We start from the raw sequence: 22,539 nt of genomic DNA, 5'->3' as shown, positions 1-22,539 counted from the left end.
ATCACACTGAATATTAACTTACCTCCGATAGGTTTAGTGAGGACACAAAGTGCAGACAGTATGGCTGAAGTCATATTTATGTTTTATTTCGCTACAGCAGAGGTCCTGCAGTTTTCAATTCAAGACCCGCTACTCATTTTTAGCCATGCTGCTAAAAACACTTGTCGCCGAAAGTATACGTAATATTGTGGGTAGCTCAGGAGTGCATCCGATTGGTCATAATTTCAAAGATTTGAAAGCATAAAATAGGGATAAAGAAATGGCGGACGCCTAGAAGGAATTGCAGCCATGACGTTGGCTATAGATCAGGGACTTCAACTGCGCTGATTCTCAAATCTAAACAAATGTATGGCTATTAATGTAATGTAATAATGCAGCGCTTTCCATTGCGCGTTTTTTTTTTGTTTAGTCTATTTAATAACGTTATTATACATTATGACCCCCATGAAGCTAAATCAATATTTAATCCTAAATTAATTAACCTTGTCTACTGATCAAGCGGTCAAGTTTATTGGTCAAGTGTATAGAAAATGAATGTGTAGGCTGGACTAAATAAAGCAAGAGGGGCAGATATTTCATTAGGCATCTTTATTAAGGAATCAACAATAAAATCCCATAAATGATGCTACATTTCTATAAATGCATCACTACCAATCAATATCCATGGATATATATATATATATATATATATATACTACCTTTGTAGTGGAGATGCTATATATATATATATATATATATATATATATATATATATATATATATATATATATATATATTTTAAATGTAACCTTAATTTACCTAGGCAAGTCAGTTAAAAACAAATTCTTAATTTGGCCTACACTAGCCAAACCCGGACAACGCTGGGCCAATTGTGCGCCGCCCTATGGGACTCCCAATTTTGGCCGGTTGTGATAGAGCCTGGATTCGAACCAGGGTGTCTGTAGTGACACCCCAAGCACTGAAATGCAGTACCTTAGACCGCTGCGCCACTCGGGAGCCTGTGGAGCAGCTGATGGGAAAACAACAACAGAAGAACACATTGATGTTGAAAGGAATAGGCAGGCCTATTAACAAAAGTCACCAAAAACCATATATAAATAAACAGCTTTAGAACATAGCTAGTTCAATAAATAATCAATAGATCATCAAATAAATACAATCTTGAAACATAAATACTGTACACAAATCATTTTGTCTCATATAAAAATGCATGTATTCTCTATAGCGTATTATCCATAAGCATATTAAGTGTAATACTTTCAACAGCGTAAGTGCATTTTAAAAACAAACAACAAAATGTGAAACATGTCACGACAGTTTGTCTAAAAACTGTCCTCTATGAGAGGCAATCATATCCTACTCCTGACACAGGTGCAGGCAATGGGCACTTTGACAAAGTGTGATGTAAGTGAGTATTTTTCTGGGTTGTTCAGGCATACGGTCTTCATCAATACCATCTGGGTTTGCTCTATAGGCACAGAGTTATATGCATGATGTTGGGCCCCGTGGTGTCCAGGCCCTTTAATGATGAGGCATCCCTCGCATAGACATTCAGCAACAACAATCTTTTCAGGGAATCGTCCCTCCACGCTATCGATGCTAAGGGAAAAGTGGCAATCCAGTTATCAAAATAGACAATTATTAATCAATGAATAATGCTATCCGAAAATGTATTTCCAAACCATATGGCATGCACATTTACTCAAATGATGTTATTGTCAGACTGACAATATTATGGATGCATGGTTAAAACAATGTTCGACCTATCAAAAGGTATTTACTTAGAGTAGAAAGAGATGCCTTACCTGTACCGCCAGGGGGAGACTGAACGATTGTTGTAGTCTACTGACTGTGAACGAAGCACAGTGGGGCAGGTCTTCTTCATACCCAGTTTGTGATACTGTGTTTCATCAATATGAACATCTGTCTGGTACCGGTTTCGGTGAAGGATCTTGAGAGCTCTATGCTCCAGTTTTTCTGTACTGAAGCATCCCTTATACTTGTGTGCCTCTGATGTAGCGATAACAAGTCCAAGTAAAATTAGAGTCTGCAAAGGAATGATTAAATAAATTAAAAACATTTGGAAATTGCCATTTGAATAAGGCCTATCCATAATGATGGATTAGAAGGCAACCCAACATGAATTGAGGTGTATACACTTCATTCCATCAGGGCAGTCAATCTCTCACTTACCTGCATAATCTTGAATAGGCCTGGCATGTTAAAATATCAAATATCTTGGTAGTAGAGGAGCCCAGGTGCTTTTGCTCGGTTTGTGCCATCATGCCCATGCTCCTACACAATTTATAGGCAAGTCTACTATCTGCTTGGGGAAATCCACATGTAGGAGGAAATGGAATATTGAGTTCCCTGCATCCTCTTTCCTACAGTGAGTGTCTACATTAAGATTACATCACCTGTTATTAAATTAATTTATATGAGCTCATGTGATTTATACTATAGCTTATACACATATATTTTTTTATCTGATGTAATTACTATATTGACGCTGACGATAGATCTAATATCAGACAACCTGCATCCCCTAGTCATTTATGACTGACAGTAATCTTACTGATATGTTCTCAGTCAAGACAGAAGCTAGGAATTATGAAGAAATGTAACAAAACTGTTCATTAATACATACAATGCTAAAACTGATTCGATCTGCATCCTACTACACCTTTTCACAGTTTTCTACTAATAATAAATGTAACATAATGTATTAAATTATAATTTTCTTATACTATGGTTAATTTAGTTGTTAGACCAATGGGCTTTTGCTTTGCTGATGATTTTTGCTTTGTTCATCAGAACATGATGCTTAAATTCTCATTACAGTATATTTAGCTGCTTCAATAGGAAACCTCATCAGCCTTCCCACAAGACCACAACTTTCTCCTGCAACCTGGGTCTTCCCACTCTGATGCAATCAATGGTTTTCATCAGGACGGCCACTTCAACGGGTTATTTTTTTCTTTCAAGTGTGTGATTATAGAGAACAAATTAACATTGATGTGAAGTATTGCTTTTTTCCCTCCAGCTCTTCTCAAGTGATAAACTGTTTTATTTGTCCCACATTTTTAGTTGACACAGGAGTGTATGTTTGTGCTTTTGTGACAAAATGCTTCTAAATAATCTATTTTGATAAAGCAAAACCATCTGAGCCTTTTCCTTCTCTCCAGACCCCCCATCGGATCCTTTCCCTTCACTAACATCAAATCAAATTGTATTTGTCACATGCGCCGAATACAACCGTAAAATGCTTAGTTACAAGCCCTTAACCAACAATGCAGTTCACACTGAGCAAGTCGATGCCACAGAGTCCCGAAAGTATTTTTAATCTGTGTTTTTCCTGATTGAATTATTTCCAACAAAGGTGGTTCTTGCACAGCATGACGTGTTTGTACAGCAGTGAGAGATAGGCATACAATAATGGCTTATCAGTGCATTGTAATAAACTATCAGGTGAGATTCTCAAAATTCCAGGTATTCTCACCATCAAGCCAATACATAGGCAAAGACAAATCTGGAAAGGACTCCACATGGTACAGTAAACTGTCAGAAGTCAACATGCTTCATTATAAATAGGTAGTTTTCTTTGTGATAAAGTAGAAGTTCCCTCCATTTGCAATCTAATGAGCTGTCATGCAGATAAACTACTAGTGTGTTTCTTCTAATACATTCTGGTCATGATGGAACTGACCCTAGACTATCAATCTGCCACTGAGTAACATGTCTAAGAGATACAAATCTGCCACTTTGAAAAGGCTCGGTGAAAAGATGAGTCTAGCCCAATAAGGGCAAGTACCATGAACTTTCCAATGATCAAATCCCTGCCCCAAAGAGCAAACATATTAAATCAAGACTTGTACAATGGAACTTTCCAATGCTGGTACCTTGAACTTTCCAATGTCTGTTTCACTTTCCAATAATAAAATGTTAAATCAGTAGATTTGCACCATTGACCAGTTCAGCTGGGCTCACATTTCCACCTTACTAACTTTCAGTAAATTATCATGACATGTCACCTACAGCTCCTGAAGAGGAACGTCACCATGGTTGGTACAGTTCGAAAGAACAAGCCTGAGATCCCACCTGCACTGCTTGCGACAAAGGACAGAGGTCTTCTCATCAAGGTTTGCCTTCACGCCCGCCACCACTCTAGTTTCCTACCTCCCAATGAAAAACAAGAATGTGTTACTTCTGAGCACACTGCACACAGAGGCCGAAATTAGCCATCGCCAGGACAGGAAGCCAGCCATGATCCTAGACTACAACTGCAACAAAGGAGGTGTGGACCACCTAAATAAGGTGATTGGAACGTACAGCTGCAGAAGGATGACTGCCCACTGGCCCCTGGTCATCTTCCACAACATCATTGATGTTTCCTCCTACAATACCTTTGTGATATGGAGATAGAACAACTCTACCTGGATAACTCGTAAGCGCAACAAGAAGAGGGTGTTCCTGGAGCAGCTGGGAAAGGCACTTGTAACGTCTCCCCGCAGACGCATCTGCAGCAGTTGTGAAAGCTGTTCAGAGGGCCAGCTCTCATGATCAGCCTGAGGAGCCACTAGCCACTGCCCCAGCTGGGGCAAGTAAGAGGTGTCAGATCTGCCAACCAAAGGACTCTAAAACGCAACATGTGTGCTGCAGGTGTAAGAAATATATCTGCAAAGGCTGTGCACATGCATACTGTCACACATGTGCTCATTTGGGGTTTAGTCAAGGCAGGTCAGTTTGACCCGGGGTGTATACAGAAACGTAGCAGAGTGAGGGTGTGCAGAGAAGGAATTGGCTCAGATGGTTTTGCTTTATCAAAATAGTTTATTTAGAAGCCTTTTGTCACAAAAGCACAAACATACACTCCTGTGTCAACTAAAAATGTGGGACAAATAAAACAGTTTATCACTTGAGAAGAGCTGGAGAAAAAAAAAACAATTTGTCAATTTGTTCTCTATAATCATACACTTGAGAAAAAAAAGGGTGCTTGTCATATGCTCACTATGATTGAAAACAGTATGTAAAATACACACTGTAAGATAACACAATGCACAGACCTAGAAGAGGAAAAGTAATTGGTTAAGATGTGACCACCATGAACTGGAGGTCCTTTGAGCGTGTTCAATGTTTCTCAGTCTGAATGAATACAGAAGCTAAATGTTTGTACAGAGAACCAGATGGGAGCCTAGAAGCGGTTTCCAGGATTTTTAGAATCGAACAGGGCAAGACCAACTCCAACCCCAAAATAACAACAAAAAAATCAATAAAAATAAGACATGAGAGATATGAGACAGTAAAAGGGGCAGACCGAGAGAGTGGATCAAAAGTATATAAATTCACCTTATCATTGAGACAATGTCAATATTCTCCTTTCTTATTAAACAAACAAGAGAGAGCAACAATGACACCCTGCTACTAAATTTCTTCAGTACTGTAAAATCATCAAGACAACCTCTCTCTGAGGGCAAACAAGCAAAAATGTTTTGGTGGCCATTTTGTCGAGGAACAATTACACAATAGCCTTTACATTTTGGGACAGAAACCTTTTTAAAATCTCCAGAGAACGCTAGGCGTCATGAATGGGATTGGTGATTTTATGTCCCTTGATGCTTTGTAGTTGCCTGCGTGACTTGGGCAGACAGGTGGGCGAGCAGGGTGAGGGTTATTTCCCAGGGATCTTGGCCCTCTTGCGGGCGATGGCGTCCTCCACAGCTTTAAGCTGTTTCAGCAGCTCCTCACGGCGGGACAGTGTGCTGCTAGGCTTGCCTGAGCCCGGGCCGCCTGGGGGCTGCTTGCCTGAGCCCGATGATAACCCCCCTGGACCTTTCCCAGACGACTTGGGTGGTGGGGACAAAGGACGTTTTCTAAACAGGGAAAGAACAAGGTTGGGTTTAGAGCCACATGCCTTTGACAATTTACAAGGGTTATCATGAGGATACATCTACCAGGGTAGAGACGATACCTGTAGATTTGGCTCACATTGTGTGAGATTTCTACATGGTGTGGCACCACGGTCACATGCCCTGTGTATTATTGGTGTTTATAAACTGGGTGGTTCGAGGCCTGAATGCTGATTGGCCACTAGATTTCCAACTAAGGAAGTCTCTTTAGCTTTACAGCATTGTGTCAGGTTCACTGTTGCCCTCCTTACACACTTGAACATAAAACAAGTATTGATTTGTCAAATCAGACCATTTCTATGACAAAACATTAATTTTTACTGCTCTAATTACGTGGGTAAACAGTTTATAATAGCAATAAGGCACCTCTGGGGTTTGTGGTTTATGGCCAATATACCACAGGTAAGGGCTGTGTCCAGGCACACTGTGTCATGCATAAGAATAGCTCTTAGCAGTGGTATATTTGCTATATACCACACCACCTCGGGCTTTATTTCTTAAATATCATATACTTCTGGGATTCCACTTTCGTGACTTGATCCACATTCAAAACAAAGGCTTGCGGTTGCTCTAAAATCTTAAAATGACATCACTACTGCAGTGGAGAAGGGCAGCACCAACAAAGAGGTGGCAGGTTGGGGTCGTGTGTTTGATCTGGGGTGAGATGCAGCACAGAGGGCACCTACCTTTCTCCCGGTGGGGGCATGGGACGAGGGCCCTGGCCTCTGGGCCGGTCCATTCTAGGAGAGAGTGGGGGCCGTCCAGGCATCCTCCTGTCACCACGACCTGCAGGACATTGAGGGGAAGTTGATTACCAACAATACAACAGGGACGTGTGGACAGATTATAGAGAATGCAGCCTATTGTGAGGTTTCTCTGGTGTTGGATTTTCACATTTGGGTTAACTGAACCACATATTTGTGTGTCTGTGTGTGTGTGTGTGTGTGATTTCCTTGGAAATAACACATTCATCCCTGACTTTTCTGGACAGTTTGAGGCCCTCACCTCTCTCAGGAGACATTGCTATCCTCTTGCTGAGGGGAGAGGTCGGCCTGTCCTTGTCTGAAGGCATGTATCGCTTCCTGTTACCCCGCTCTGCCTGCTGCTACAGAGTGAGAGAGCGCCATGGTTCGTCAGACATTAAACAAGCACCAAATGCAAAATGGAGTACATTAAATTGAGATCAAATCACATCTTAAATGGTGGTATTCAAATAATGTTTGTTTTTCAGTTAACTGAGAGTAAATGTTAGCGAAAACAAAAGTATTGTATACAGAGGCTTGATAATAATATATCTACTTATTCAGTCTCACTGATAACATCACACGAGTATGAGGAAGTCAGACACTGACTGTCCTTCCCCAAAGTCAAAACCCTGTAATGACATCAGTGTCACAGGGTGTGATATTAGTGTAACTCGTAACTACATACTCTTCAGAGAACTTCAAAGACTCATCACTTGTAGTCTACCTGGGTTGGGGACTTCCAACAGTAATCCAGTACTAGTCACCTTGTTGAGGAGCGTGAGTTTGATGTCTTTGTGCTGGCCGTAACCTCCAGGGGGACCCATGGGAGGTCCGTGCGGCGGGTGCATGGGGTGGCCTCCAGGACCATGGCCCCTGCTGCCAGGCCCAGACCTGGGCATGGGACCGTGAGTGTTTCTGGGAGGGAGGCCTGAGGGATCCATCTTCCTCCGGTCCTCCCTGGGGGGATGGGGCTCATCTTTCTTAGTGGGCTTCCCTGTGTGGAGAGCACTACGTATGTCACCAACAACCAATAAATGCTGCGATTCTGTTATAGCTTTGTCACACCAACCTAAACACAATACAGAGTGAGTCAAGAGTCTATAACAAAAGCCTGACCACTACCTTTGTCCTTGTTGGGGACCCTGTCCCGTGGGGGGCCCCTCTCCTTGCGGGCATGGGGGTGTCCTGGGGTTGGGGAGCGGGAGCTGGCTGACGACACAGGGCTGGCCAGGTCGGCATACATGTCATCTGAGTCAGCGCTCCTCACAGAGCTGCTGCTGGAGGCCGAGGACACGCTAGACACACTGCTCACACTCAGAGACCTGCACAGAGACCACACAGAACACAGGGAAAGAGACTCAGTGCTGCGCCACAAAAACACATGGTTTACACGTAGTTTAACTCATACATTCACAGTAAAAATATATATTTTAGAGTGAGAAAAAAGTTGATTACAACACACACGTACAGAGGGTAACAAATGAGTGAATGGTGGGGCAACATGGAGAAGAAATCAATCAAACAGATAAATTACAGTTAATATGAATGAAGAGAAGCAGATGTACAGGGGGGGAAAAAGGCTGATAAATTTGACGTAGTACCTGGATTTTCTACAAAGTTGACCAGTGGATACATGGCAAGAAGAGAGAAAGGGTTCAATACATGTCTGTTTCAAAGTGCTTTACTAAACACCATAATTGCCAGCTTTTAAAGCAATCATATCTGGCTTTCTATATGTAGTCTGTTCAGTGTGGTATGAAAAGAAAGCAAGTAACAATCATATCCACATCTTGTCGATTTGGAGGATTCCCAATATCCTAATAATTAAGCTGTGGGCGAAGGAATACCCGTTCAGCATCACTTCCTCAGACGTTACATTGTAGTTTATTCTGTATTTGTGTGTAAACCAGTGCAATGCTCATTTATCCTAAGGTGTAAAGTAAAAGTAAAAATACTTGAAAGTACTACTTAAGTAGTTTTTTGGGGGTATCTGTACTTTACTATTTAAATTTGACAACTTTTACGTTAACACACATTCCTAAAGAAAATTAGATTTTTACATTTTCCCGACACCCAAAAGTACTCGTTACATTTTGAATGATTAGCAAAGACAGAAAAATGGTCTAATTCACACACTTGCTTCGTTTGTAAATTATGATTGAGTGTTGGTGTGCCCCTGGCTATCCGTAATTTAATAATAATGGTGCCATCTGGTTTGCTTAATATACATTTTTTTTTACCTTTATTTAACTAGGCAAGTCAGTTAAGAACAAATTCTTATTTACAATGACGGCCTACCGGGGAACAGTGGGTTAACTGCCTTGTTCTGTGGCAGAACAACAGATTTTGACCTTGTCAGCTCAGGGATTCGATCCAGCAACCTGGCCCAACGTTCTAACCACTAGGCTACCTGCCGCCCCATTCCCAATATAAGGAATTTGAGTATATTTTACTTAAGTATATTTTAGCAATTACTTTTAGACTTTTACTCAAGTAGTATTTTAGTGGGCGACTTTTACTTTTACTTCTATTAAGGTATCTTTACTTTTACTCAAGTATGACACTTGGGTACTTTTCCACCACCGCATTTACCCAGTAGTGGAAGTAGGATCTGTTATTTCTACCTGGACTTCTTGGATCCGGAAGGTGAGATGGTTGCAGAGGAGGAATGGGATCTTGAGCGAGAGCTGGAGCCAGAGTAACTACTGCCACTCACACTGCCACTGACCGTCTGCCTGGAGCAGGGGAATAGAAAGACAGGAGAGGAAAGATCAGCATACTTTTAATAGCAGATTGTACATCACTGTAACAACGCATCAGTCCCATTGCATACTTGGCAAGGGTTTATAGGTCATATTCATATAATAGAAAACAAACTACGGTCCCGGCAGAGGAGGAATGGAGTGTGGTATCACATATGACGGAAGATTTTAGTCAGAGCAGGAGTGTTGTTGTAGAATGACTGTGAGAAGGCCACTTCTGGTGACTTTTTAAAAGGACATTCTACTCCAAAATGTATGAACATTTAATTATATTGCCACCAACTGAAATAGAACTGATAGGCGCCTCTTCACTGTAGGGAGATTATGAGGAGCAAGCGGTGGCTGTGCACTCGAGGCGCTCATTCGCGCCACTGCTCTCTGTTTACTTATATACATTGTAACTTGCCACTGATCTTAAAGGGATAATGTGAGATTTTTGCATGGCTCTGCGTGCAGTTCGAAGTTAGTGTTAGCGCAATGACTTGAGTCTAGCATAGCTAGCTGTTAGAAACAGTTAGAAACAGCGCTAACGCTTGTTAGCGACTTCTAACTGCACACAGAGACAAATGGTATCCATGAGTTCATGATTTAATAGTCAAAATCTCACCATATCCCTTTAAAAGCGCATCCCGGCAGATGTTTTTTGTAAATATAGAAGAAACACTAACATAAACTGACTGACAATACAAGTTCACCAGAGAGGAAAACCCAAGAAACAGCCTACAACAGCATGTCTTCAAGTCCTACTCATCTTATTAACAAGCTGTCCTACTCCGCTTGCCAAACTAAGCAACATATAATATTTTGTTAAACCATGAACAGACAGAGTAGTGCCAGGTTGTGGTTGTGGATTACAATCTGCACTACGTGAATAGTTCCATTGAAGCTATTCTGATACCACATGAGATCTGTGCAATCAATTAATTATATTACTGTACTTCCTACTTCCGCGTCCTCAGAGCATGCGCAGACCAGCTGGCTGGAGTGTTTACAGAGATATTCAATCTCTCCCTATCCCAGTCTGCTGTCTCCACTTGCTTCAAGATGTCCACCACTGTACCCAAGAAAGCAAAAGGTAACTGAACTAAATGACCATTGCCCCATAGCACTCACTTCTGTCATCACAAAGTGCTTTGAGAGGCTAGTTAAGGATCATATCACCTCCACCTTACCGGACACCCAAGACCCACTTCAATTTGCTTACCACCCCAATAGATCCACAGACGATGCAATCACCATCACACTGCCCTGTCCCATCTGGACAAGCGGAATACCTACGTAAGAATACTGTTCATTGACTATAGCTCAGCCTTCAACTCCATAGTACCCTCCAAGCTCATCATTAAGCTCGGAGCCTATCTCTGTGCAACTGGGTCCTGGACTTCCTGACGGTCCACCCCCGGGTGGTGAAGATAGGAAACAACACCGCCACTTCGCTGATCCTCAACACAGGGTACATGCACAGCCCCCTCCTGTACTCCAGACACCAGAGAGAGCATGCCCCTATACACATCAACGGGACGGCAGTGGAGAAGGTGAAAAGCTTCAAGTTCCTCTGCGTACATATCACTGACGATCTGAAATGGTCCACCCACATAGACAGTGTGGTGAAGAAAGCGCAACAGCGTCTCTTCAACCTCAGGAAACTGAAGAAATTCATCTTCACCCCGTTACCATCCAGAAGAGGTGGTCAGTACAGGTACATCAAAGCTGGGACCGAGAGACTGAAAAACAGCTTCTATTTCAAGGCCATTAGACTGTTAAATAGCCATCCCTAGCCGATTACCACCCAGTTACTCGACCCTGCACCTTAGAGGCTTCTGCCCTATATACATAGACAAGGGATCACTGACCACTTTTATAATGTTTACATACTGCTTTACTCATCTCAAATGTATATACTGTATTCTATTCTACTGTATTTTAGTCAATGCCACTCAGACATTGCTTGTCCTAATATTTATATATTTCTTAACTCCTTTCTTTTACTTTAGATTTGTGTGTATTGTTGTGAATTATTAGATATTACTGCACTGTCGGAGCTAGGAACACAAGCATTACGCTACACCCGCAATAACATCTGCTAAATATGTGTATGTGACCAATTCAGTTTGCCTGTTCTTGTGCCAAGTAACCATGTATAGTCGTGGCCAAAAGTTTTGAGAATGAAACAAATATTAATTTTCATAAAGTCTGCTGCCTCAGTGTGTATGATGGCAATTTGCATATACTCCAGAATGTTATGAAGAGTGATCAGATGAATTGCAATTCATTGCAAAGTCCCTCTTTGCCATGCAAATGAACCGAATCCCCCAAAAACATTTCCACTGCATTTCAGCCCTGCCACTAAAGGACCAGCTGACATCATGTCAGTGATTCTCTCGATAACACAGGTGTGAGTGTTGACGAGGACACGACTGGAGATCACTCTGTCATGCTGATTGAGTTCAAATAACAGACTGGAAGCTTCAAAAGGAGGGTGGTGCTTGGAATCATTGTTCTTCCTCTGTCAACCATGGTTACCTACAAGGAAACACGTGCCGTCATCATTGCGTTGCACAAAAAGGGCTTCACAGGCAAGGATATTGCTGCCAGAAAAATTGCACCTAAATCAACCATTTTTTTATCGAATCATCAAGAACTTCAAGGAGAGTAGTTCAATTGTTGTGAAGAAGGCTTCAGGGCGGGGAACCACCAGTACAGAGCTTGCTCAGGAATGGCAGCAGGCAGGTGTGAGTGCATCTGCATGCACAGTGAGGCGAAGACTTTTGGAGGATGGCCTGGTGTCAAGAAGGGCTACAAAGAAGTCACTTCTCTCCAGGAAAAAGATCAGGGACAGACTGATATTCTGCAAAAGGTACAGGGATTGAACTGCTGAGGACTGGGGTAAAGTCATTCTCTCTGATGAATCCCCTTCCCGATTGTTTGGGGCATCCGGAAAAGAACTTGTCCGGAGAAGACAAGGTGAGCACTACCATCAGTCCTGTGTCATGCCAACAGTAAAGCATCTTGAGACCATTCATGTGTGGGGTTGCTTCTCAGCCAAGGCAGTGGGCTCACTCACAAATTTGCCTAAAATCACAGCCATGAATAAAGAATGGTACCAACACATCCTCGGAGAGCAACTTCTTCCAACCATCCAGGAACAGTTTGGTGACGAACAATGCCCTTTCCGGCATGATGGAGCTCCTTGCCATAGGGCAAAGGTGATAACTAAGTGGCTCAGGGAACAAAACACAGATATGTTGGGTCTATGGCCAGGAAACTCCCCAGACCTTAATCCCATTGAGAACTTGTGGTAAATCCTCAAGAGGCAGGTGGACAAACAAAACCCCACAAATTCTGACAAACTCCAAGCATTGATTATGCAAGAATGGGCTGCCATCAGTCAGGATGTGGCCCAGAAGTTAATTGACAGCATGCCAGGGTGGATTGCAGAGGTGTTGAAAAAGATGGGTCAACACTGCAAATCTTGACTCTTTGCATCAACTTCATGTAATTGTCAATAAAAGCCTTTGGCACTTACGAAATGCTTGTAATTATACTTCAGTGTTCCATAGTAACATCTGACAAAAATATCTAAAGACACTGAAGCAGCAAACTTTGTGGAAATTAATATTTGTGTCATTCTCAAAACTTTTGGCCACGACTGTACATGGAGGTTGGTGATCAGTTCCAAAGCCCTCTATGTAAATGAAATTAACATAAAAGCACAAATATTTGTACTTAACTAATTCTCCCATCCTTTCAATATTATAAACCACTAAAAGTGGAGATCAAAGAAATGTATGATCATTCATACAGTAGCCTATTCAAAATGTATGCATGGTATGAATTTAAGTAAAGGATCATGTTCCACTAAATAGGAGTCAAGCAAATGTATAAAAATGTCACCCTATTAACTATGAATCATTGCTGAACAAAATGACTAACATAAAAAGTGTGGTCAAGTCATTTTACATGGGAGGACAATGTGTCTTTAGAGCTGCAGGACCACTGGACAAAACGTTTTACATGATGTTTTCCACAGGGAACACCACGCCACACACATAGTGTGAGCCTAGTGTATTCTACCAAGGCAGGCAGAGAAACCAAAGCTAGTGGCTTGCCCCCACGCTGTGCTTTCCTTCCCTTCTACAGCACAGCACCAGACCTAGGTTCTTTCCGATGAAGGCCCAGCCATAGTGTCACCTGACCCTCGCACAGAGGATAGCTCTTCCACCAACACACAGCAATGCTCACGGAAAAGGCCCCCCCTGATGCTAATCTAGCTACCGTACAAAGTGTCTTTGTGAGCTGAGGGATACCGGTCATGCAAGTTCAATAAAAATAAAACACACCCACACAAATATGCCCGGTATTAGGCCTACCTGTGAAATACAGCCTGAAAATAATGAAAACAACTTGATTTGCAAAAGATCAAAATGAGACCCAGTGAAGTCTCTAGCTAGTGGAGCAGCAACGGAGTTCACTACAATAAGCTATTATACTGAACAAAAATATAAACGCAACATGAAACCATTTCAAAGACTTCACTGATTTACAGTTCATATAAGGAAATGATTCATTAGGCCCTAATCTATTGATTCCGCAACTGGGAATACAGACACCAGAAAACCAGTCGGTATCTGTTTTGACCACCATTTGCCTCATGCAGCGTGACACATCTCCTTCGCATAGAGTTGATTAGGCTGTTGATTGTGGCCTGTGGAATGTTGTTCCACTCTTCTTCAATGGCTGTGCTAAGTTTCTGGATATTGGCAGGAACTGGAACACGCTGTTGTACACGTTGATCCAGAGCACCCCAAACATGCTCAATGGGTGATATGTCTGGTGAGTATGCAGGCCGTGGAAGAATTGGGACATGTTCAGCTTCCAGGAATATTGTACAGATCCTCAAGAAATGGGGCCGTGCATTATAATGCTGAAACATTAGGTGATGGCGGCAGATTAATGGCACTTTAGGAAACATCAGTGGGAGCACCCCCCTATCCACATCGATGGGGCAGCAGTGGAGAAGGTGGAAAGTTTTAAGTTCCTCGGCGTACACATTACTGACAAACTGAAATGTTCCACCCACACAGACAGTGGTGAAGAAGGTGCAACAGGAGGCTGAAGAAATGTGGCTTGTCACGTAAAACTCTCACAACTTTTACAGATGTACAATTGAGAGCATCCTGTCGGGCTGCATCCCCGCCTGGTACGGCAACTGCACCACCCATAACCACAGGGCTCTCCAGAGGGTGGTGCGGTCTGCACAACGCATCACCGGGGGAAAACTACCTGCACTCCAGGACACCTACAGCAACCAATGTCACAGGAAGGCCAAAAATAAAATCAAGGACAACAACCACCCGAGCCACTGCCTGTTCACCCCACTATCATGCAGAAGGCAAGGTCAGTACAGGTGCATCAAAGCTGGGGCCGAGAGACTGAAAAACTCTATCTCAAGGCTATCAGACTGTTAAATAGCCATCACGACCAGAGATGCTGCTGCCTATATACACAGACTTCAAATCATTGGCCACATGTTTACATATCTTGCACTCATCTCATATGTACAGTGGGGCAAAAACGTATTTAGTCAGCCACCAATTGTGCAAGTTCTCCCACTTAAAAATATGAGAGAGGCCTGTAATTTTCATCATAGGTACACTTCAACTATGACAGACAAAACTAGAAAAAAAAAAATCAGAAAATCACATTATAGGTTTTTTAATGAATTTATTTGCAAATTATGGTGGAAAATAAGTATTTGGTCATCTACAAACAAGCAAGATTTCTGGCTCTCACAGACCTGTAACTTCTTCTTTAAGAGGCTTCTCTGTCCTCCACTCGTTACCTGTATTAATGGAACCTGTTTGAACTTGTTATCAGTATAAAAGACACCTGTCCACAACCTCAAACAGTCACACTCCAAACTCCACTATGGCCAAGACCAAAGAGCTGTCAAAGGACACCAGAAACAAAATTGTAGACCTGCACCAGGCTGGGAAGACTGAATCTGCAATAGGCAAGCAGCTTGGTTTGAAGAACTCAACTGTGGGAGCAATTATTAGGAAATGGAAGACATACAAGACCACTGATAATCTCCCTCGATCTGGGGCTCCACGCAAGATCTCACCCCGTGGGGTCAAAATGATCACAAGAACGGTGAGCAAAAATCCCAGAACCACACGGGGGGACCTAGTGAATGACCTGCAGAGAGCTGGGACCAAAGTAACAAAGCCTACCATCAGTAACACCCTACGCCGCCAGGGACTCAAATCCTGCAGTGCCAGACGTGTCCCCCTTCTTAAGCCAGTACATGTCCAGGCCCGTCTGAAGTTTGCTAGAGAGCATTTGGATGATCCAGAAGAAGATTGGGAGAATGTCATATGGTCAGATGAAACCAAAATATAACTTTTTGGTAAAAACTCAACTCGTCGTGTTTGGAGGACAAAGAATGCTGAGTTGCATCCAAAGAACACCATACCTACTGTGAAGCATGGGGGTGGAAACATCATGCTTTGGGGCTGTTTTTCTGCAAAGGGACCAGGACGACTGATCCGTGTAAAGGAAAGAATGAATGGGGCCATGTATCGTGAGATTTTGAGTGAAAACCTCCTTCCATCAGCAAGGGCATTGAAGATGAAACGTGGCTGGGTCTTTCAGCATGACAATGATCCCAAACACACCGACAGGGCAACGAAGGAGTGGCTTCGTAAGAAGCATTTCAAGGTCCTGGAATGGCCTAGCCAGTCTCCAGATCTCAACCCCATAGAAAATCTTTGGAGGGAGTTGAAAGTCCGTGTTGCCCAGCAACAGTCCCAAAACCTCCTCTAGAGCAGTGATATCTGCATGGAGGAATGGGCCAAAATACCAGCAACAGTGTGTGACCTTGTGAAGACTTACAGAGAACGTTTGACCTCTGTCATTGCCAACAAAGGGTATATAACAAAGTATTGAGATAAACTTTTGTTATTGACCAAATACTTATTTTCCACCATAATTTGCAAATAAATTCATTAAAAATCCTACAATGTGATTTTCTGGATTTTTTTTCTTTATTTTGTCTGTCATCGGTGAAGTGTACCTATGATGAAAATTACAGGCCTCTCTCATCTTTTTAAGTGGGAGAACTTGCACAATTGGTGGCTGACTAAATACTTTTTTGCCCCACTGTATATACAGTGCCTTGCGAAAGTATTCGGCCCCCTTGAACTTTGCGACCTTTTGCCACATTTCAGGCTTCAAACATAAAGATATAAAACTGTATTTTTTTGTGAAGAATCAACAACAAGTGGGACACAATCATGAAGTGGAACGACATTTATTGGATATTTCAAACTTTTTTAACAAATCAAAAACTGAAACATTGGGCGTGCAAAATTATTCAGCCCCTTTACTTTCAGTGCAGCAAACTCTCTCCAGAAGTTCAGTGAGGATCTCTGAATGATCCAATGTTGACCTAAATGACTAATGATGATAAACACAATCCACCTGTGTGTAATCAAGTCTCCGTATAAATGCACCTGCACTGTGATAGTCTCAGAGGTCCGTTAAAAGCGCAGAGAGCATCATGAAGAACAAGGAACACACCAGGCAGGTCCGAGATACTGTTGTGAAGAAGTTTAAAGCCGGATTTGGATACAAAAAGATTTCCCAAGCTTTAAACATCCCAAGGAGCACTGTGCAAGCAATAATATTGAAATGGAAGGAGTATCAGACCACTGCAAATCTACCAAGACCTGGCCGTCCCTCTAAACGTTCAGCTCATACAAGGAGAAGACTGATCAGAGATGCAGCCAAGAGGCCCATGATCACTCTGGATGAACTGCAGAGATCTACAGCTGAGGTGGGAGACTCTGTCCATAGGACAACAATCAGTCGTATATTGCACAAATCTGGCCTTTTTGGAAGAGTGGCAAGAAGAAAGCCATTTCTTAAAGATATCCATAAAAAGTGTTGTTTAAAGTTTGCCACAAGCCACCTGGGAGACACACCAAACATGTGGAAGAAGGTGCTCTGGTCAGATGAAACCAAAATTTAACTTTTTGGCAACAATGCAAAACGTTATGTTCGGCGTAAAAGCAACACAGCTCATCACCCTGAACACACCATACCCACTGTCAAACATGGTGGTGGCAGCATCATGGTTTGGGCCTGCTTTTCTTCAGCAGGGACAGGGAAGATGGTTAAAATTGATGGGAAGATGGATGGAGCCAAATACAGGACCATTCTGGAAGAAAACCTGATGGAGTCTGCAAAAGACCTGAGACTGGGACGGAGATTTGTCTTCCAACAAGACAGTGATCCAAAACATAAAGCAAAATCTACAATGGAATGGTTCAAAAATAAACATATCCAGGTGTTAGAATGGCCAAGTCAAAGTCCAGACCTGAATCCAATCGAGAATCTGTGGAAAGAACTGAAAACTGCTGTTCACAAATGCTCTCCATCCAACCTCACTGAGCTCGAGCTGTTTTGCAAGGAGGAATGGGAAAAAATGTCAGTCTCTCGATGTGCAAAACTGATAGAGACATACCCCAAGCGACTTACAGCTGTAATCGCAGCAAAAGGTGGCGCTACAAAGTATTAACTTAAGGGGGCTGAATAATTTTGCACGCCCAATTTTTCAGTTTTTGATTTGTTAAAAAAGTTTGAAATATCCAATAAATGTCGTTCCACTTCATGATTGTGTCCCACTTGTTGTTGATTCTTCACAAAAAAAATACAGTTTTATATCTTTATGTTTGAAGCCTGAAATGTGGCAAAAGGTCGCAAAGTTCAAGGGGGCCAAATACTTTCGCAAGACACTGTACTGTATTCTATACTATTCTACTGTATCTTAGTCTATGCTGCTCTGACATTGCTTGTCCATATATTTATATATTCATTCAATTCCTTTACTTAGATTTGTGTGTATATGTTGTGAAATTGTTAGATATTACTTGTTAGACATTGCTGCACTGTCAGAACTAGAAGCACAAGCATTTCGTTACACCCACAATAACATCTGCTAAACATGTGTATGTGACCAATAAAATTTGATTTGATGACAATGGGCCGTTGGATCTCGTCCCGGTATCTCTGTGCTTTCAAATTGCCATCGATAAAATGTAATTGTGTTCATTGTTCATGGCTGCCCATACCATAACCCCACTGCCACCATGAAGCAATCTGTTCACAACGTTGACATCAGCAAAACGTTCACCCACACGAAGCCATACAGGTGGTCTGACATACTACCAAATTCTCAAAAACAACATCGGAGACCGCTTATGGAAGAGAAATTAAAATTATGTTCCCTGGCAACAGATCTGGTGGACGTTCCTGCAGTCAGCATGCCAACTGCACGCTCCCTCAAAACTTGGGACATCTGTGGCTTTGTGTTGCATGACAAAACTGCACATATAAACGAAGCATGTAAAGTGTTTGTCCCATGTTTCACAAGCTGAAATAAAAGATCCCAGAAAATGTCCATATGCACAAAAAGCTCATTTCTCTCAAATTGTATGCACAAATTTGTTTATATCCCTGCTAGAGAGTATTTCACCTTGGACAAAAGAATCCACCCACCTGACAGGTGTGGCATATCAAGAAGCTGATAAAACAGCATGATCATTACACAGGTGCACCGTGTGCCGGGGACAATAAAAGGCCACTCTTAAATGTGCAGTTGTCACAAAACACAATGCCACAGATGTCTCAATTTTGCTAACTGCAGCAATGTCCACCAGAGCTGTTGCCAGAGAATTTAATGTTGATTTCTACCATAAGCCACCTCCAACGTTGTTTTGGAGAATTTGTTATTACATTCAACCGGCCTCAACCGCATACGGCCTCAACCGGAGCCCGGGACCTCCGAATCCGGCTTCTTCACATGCGGGATCTTCGGAGACCAGACACCCGGACAGCTGATGAAACTGAGGAGTATTTCTGTATGTAATAAAGCCCATTTGTGGGGAAAAACTCATTCTGATTGGCTGGGCCTCACTGCCAAGTGGGTAGGCCAATGTACTTACTGTGGAATGCAGTGTTCAGTTTTCGTCAGGCATAATGTGACCCATCTCATCCAAAAAGTTCAATCAAGTTTGACAAAAAGCACCTGGAAGAACATCAAGACTCTTGGATGAATGTTCTATGGACTGATGAGTCACACGTATAACTTTTTGGATGACATGGGTCTCATTATGCCCGGTGAAAACCAAACACCACATTCCACAGTAAGAACCTTACACCCACGGTAAAGCATGGTGGTGGTAGTGTGATGGTTTGGGGATGCTTTGCTGCCTCAGGACCTGGACGACTTGCCTTAATAGAAGGAAACATGAATTCTGCCTGTATCAGAAAATTCTACAGGAGAATGTCAGGCCCTCCGTCTGTAAGCTGAAGCCGAAGCGCAGCTGGGTCATGTAGCAAGACAATGATCCAAAACACACAATCAAGTCTACATGAAAATGGCAAAAAAGTATACACATTTGAAATTTTGCAATGGCCTAATCCCAATTGAGATGTAGCAGGACTTGACACAAGCAGTTCATACTTGAAAACCCACAAATGTCGCTGAGTTAAAGCAGTTCTGCATGGAAGAGTGGGCCAAAATTCCTCCACAGCGGTGTGAGAGACTGATCAACAACTACAGGAAGTGTTTGGTTGGAGTCATTGCAGCTAAAGGTGGCACAACCAGTTATTGAGTGTAAGGGGCAATACTTTTTCACACAGGGGCATTGGGTGTTGCATACCTTTGTTTACGAAATGAATGAAATAAATATTTAACTGTTGCGTTATTTGTTCACTCATGTTCCATTTATCTAATATTAGGTTTTGGTTGAAGATCTTTTAACATTCAGTATCAAAAATATACAAAAATAGAGAAAATTAGAAAGGGGGTAAATACTTTTTCACAGCAATGTACATGAACTAACAGCTTCGGGGAATTAATGTAATTTTAAAATTAATTTTATAGTCTAGACTGAAAATACCATTATTGTGATATTTTTTTCACTGGCTAAAGCGGACCACTGACATGAATGTCGAGCCCTGTTACACCTTTGTATATCATTGGATAACCTTGAGATGTCAGGTTGGCTGTGTTGAATGTGACAAAGGAACTTGTGAAAGACAGATGGCCATCTCTGACCAAATGTGTACTTCTGTCCTACCTCCTGGGTGGATTGTGCTGCTGCCGCTCCTTCCGTCGGCCCTCCCGCAGGTTGAGGGGTTTGCCCCCCTCCCGAGGTGACATGGGTCGGCCCCCCTCCCGAGGAGGCATGGCTCGGCCCCCCTCCCGAGGCGGCATGGCTCGGCCCCCCTCCCGAGGCGGCATGGCTCGGCCTCCATCTCGAGGAGGCACGGGTCGGCCCCCCTCCCGAGGAGGCACGGGTCGGCCCCCCTCCCGAGGAGGCACGGGTCGGCCCCCGTCCCGAGGAGGCACGGGTCGGCCCCCCTCCCGAGGAGGCACGGGTCGGCCCCCCTCCCGAGGAGGCACGGGTCGGCCCCCCTCCCGAGGCTGCATGGGTCGGCCACCATCCCGAGGCGGCATGGGTCGGCCACCATCCCGAGGCGGCATGGGTCGGCCCCTCTCCCGAGGCGGCATGGGTCGGCCCCCCTCCCGAGGCGGCATGGGTCGGCCCCCCTCCCGAGGCGGCATGGGTCGGCCCCCCTCCCGAGGCGGCATGGGTCGGCCCCCCTCCCGAGGCGGCATGGGTCGGCCCCCCTGACCCTCCCGAGGCGGCATGGGTCGGCCCCCCTGACCATCCCGAGGTGGCATGGGTCGGCCCCCCTGACCCTCCCGAGGCGGCATGGGTCGGCCCCCCTGACCCTCCCGAGGCGGCACGGGTCGGCCCCCCTGACCCTCCCGAGGCGGCACGGGTCGGCCCCCCTGACCCTCCCGAGGAGGCACGGGTCGGCCCCCCTGACCCTCCCGAGGAGGCACGGGTCGGCCCCCCTCCCGAGGTGGCATGAGTCGGCCCCCCTCCTGAGGCGGCATGGGTCGGCCTACCTCCTGAGGCGGCATGGGTCGGCCCACCTCACGGGGCTCGCGGGAGTTGCCAGGCTTAGCCCCCTCTAGGGTGGGTTTGGGGGGTTTCCCAGGCTGGCCTGGCAGTGGTGGGCTTGGAGCCTTCTTGGGGGGAGCCTTCTCCCTACCAGGAGGGGAAGGCGCACCAGGTTTCGATGGGATGCTTGAGGATGATAAGACATTGGTTTGTTGTTTGGCATGCAGCATTTACACACGTCACATCCATGAGGGAAAAACACATGCTTTGTTCAAGAGACAGTGATTCTACAGACTAATACTAGAAGCATGCTAGCTACATGTCTAAGATGAACAATTCAGCATGTGCATTACATGCAAACTACCCTATTATTATGTAAGACTTTGAAGTATCAATATTGATTGACTCAGTATCTACAATGGGGAGAACAAGTATTTGATACACTGCCAATTTTGCAGGTTTTCTTACTTACAAATCATGTAGAGGTCTGTAATTTGTATCATAGGTACACTTCAACTGTGAGAGAAGGAATCTAAAACAAAAATCCAGTAAATCACATTGTATGATTTTTAAGTAATTAATTTGCATTTTATTGCATGACATAATTATTTGATCACCTACCAACCAGTAAGAATTCCGGCTCTCCCAGACCTATTAGTTTTTCTTTAAGAATCCCTCCTGTTCTCCACTCATTACCTGTATTAACTGCACCTGTTTGAACTCGTTACCTGTATAAAAAACACCTGTCCACACACTCAATCAAACAGACTCCAACCTCTCCACAATGGCCAAGACCAGAGGGCTGTGTAAGGACATCAGGGATAAAATTGTAGACCTGCACAAGGCTGGGATGGGCTACAGGACAATAGGCAAGCAGCTTGGTGAGAAGGCAACAACTGTTGGCGCAATTATCAGAAAATGGAAGAAGTTCAAGATGACGGTCAATCACCCTCGGTCTGGGGCTCCATGCAAGATCTCACCTCGTGGGCCATCAATGATCATGACGTAGGTGAGGGATCAGCCCAGAACTACACGGCAGGACCTGGTCAATGACCTGAAGAGAGCTGGGACCACAGTCTCAAAGAAAACCATTAGTAACACACTACACCGTCATGGATTAAAATCCTGCAGCGCACGCAAGGTC

The 22,539-nt window shown here is 43.7% G+C and overlaps 3 protein-coding genes across 6 annotated transcripts in view; all 3 read right to left on the bottom strand.

The window, feature by feature from the left end:
* The window catches only part of tango6 (transport and golgi organization 6 homolog (Drosophila)), a 33,249-nt gene extending 33,016 nt beyond the window's left edge, over window positions 1-233 (bottom strand). The window contains exon 1 of the mRNA XM_021569556.2: window positions 23-233. Within this exon, the coding sequence (XP_021425231.2) occupies window positions 23-74 (52 nt within the window). The 5' untranslated portion in view covers window positions 75-233. The remainder of the gene's footprint in view (window positions 1-22) is intronic.
* A 340-nt stretch (window positions 234-573) lies between these two features.
* il17c2 (interleukin 17C2) lies at window positions 574-3,672 on the bottom strand. 2 transcript variants are annotated; one of them, NM_001185030.1, is given in 4 exon segments: window positions 574-726; window positions 779-1,599; window positions 1,806-2,047; window positions 2,194-2,278. In NM_001185030.1, coding segments are annotated over 3 exon segments (519 nt in total). In that variant the 5' UTR covers window positions 2,221-2,278; the 3' UTR covers window positions 574-726; window positions 779-1,349.
* Window positions 3,673-4,810: 1,138 nt separating this feature from the next.
* The window catches only part of LOC110494462 (zinc finger CCCH domain-containing protein 18), a 40,581-nt gene continuing 22,852 nt past the window's right edge, over window positions 4,811-22,539 (bottom strand). Inside the window, exons 13-20 of one of the 3 annotated variants that reach the window (XM_036953889.1) lie at window positions 20,562-21,581; window positions 9,277-9,387; window positions 8,254-8,262; window positions 7,775-7,974; window positions 7,417-7,646; window positions 6,912-7,011; window positions 6,593-6,692; window positions 4,811-5,870 (exon numbers count right to left, since the gene is read on the bottom strand). In XM_036953889.1, coding sequence (XP_036809784.1) covers window positions 5,669-5,870; window positions 6,593-6,692; window positions 6,912-7,011; window positions 7,417-7,646; window positions 7,775-7,974; window positions 8,254-8,262; window positions 9,277-9,387; window positions 20,562-21,581 — 1,972 coding nt within the window. In that variant the 3' untranslated portion in view covers window positions 4,811-5,668. The remainder of the gene's footprint in view (window positions 5,871-6,592; window positions 6,693-6,911; window positions 7,012-7,416; window positions 7,647-7,774; window positions 7,975-8,253; window positions 8,263-9,276; window positions 9,388-20,561; window positions 21,582-22,539) is intronic. The other 2 variants (XM_036953894.1, XM_036953899.1) reach the window with 2 other exon arrangements.

This window comes from Oncorhynchus mykiss, chromosome 2 (genome assembly GCF_013265735.2).
Source record: "Oncorhynchus mykiss isolate Arlee chromosome 2, USDA_OmykA_1.1, whole genome shotgun sequence".
In the NCBI taxonomy this organism is placed as follows: Eukaryota; Metazoa; Chordata; class Actinopteri; order Salmoniformes; family Salmonidae; genus Oncorhynchus; species Oncorhynchus mykiss.
This window is presented reverse-complemented; position numbering and strand designations above follow the sequence as displayed.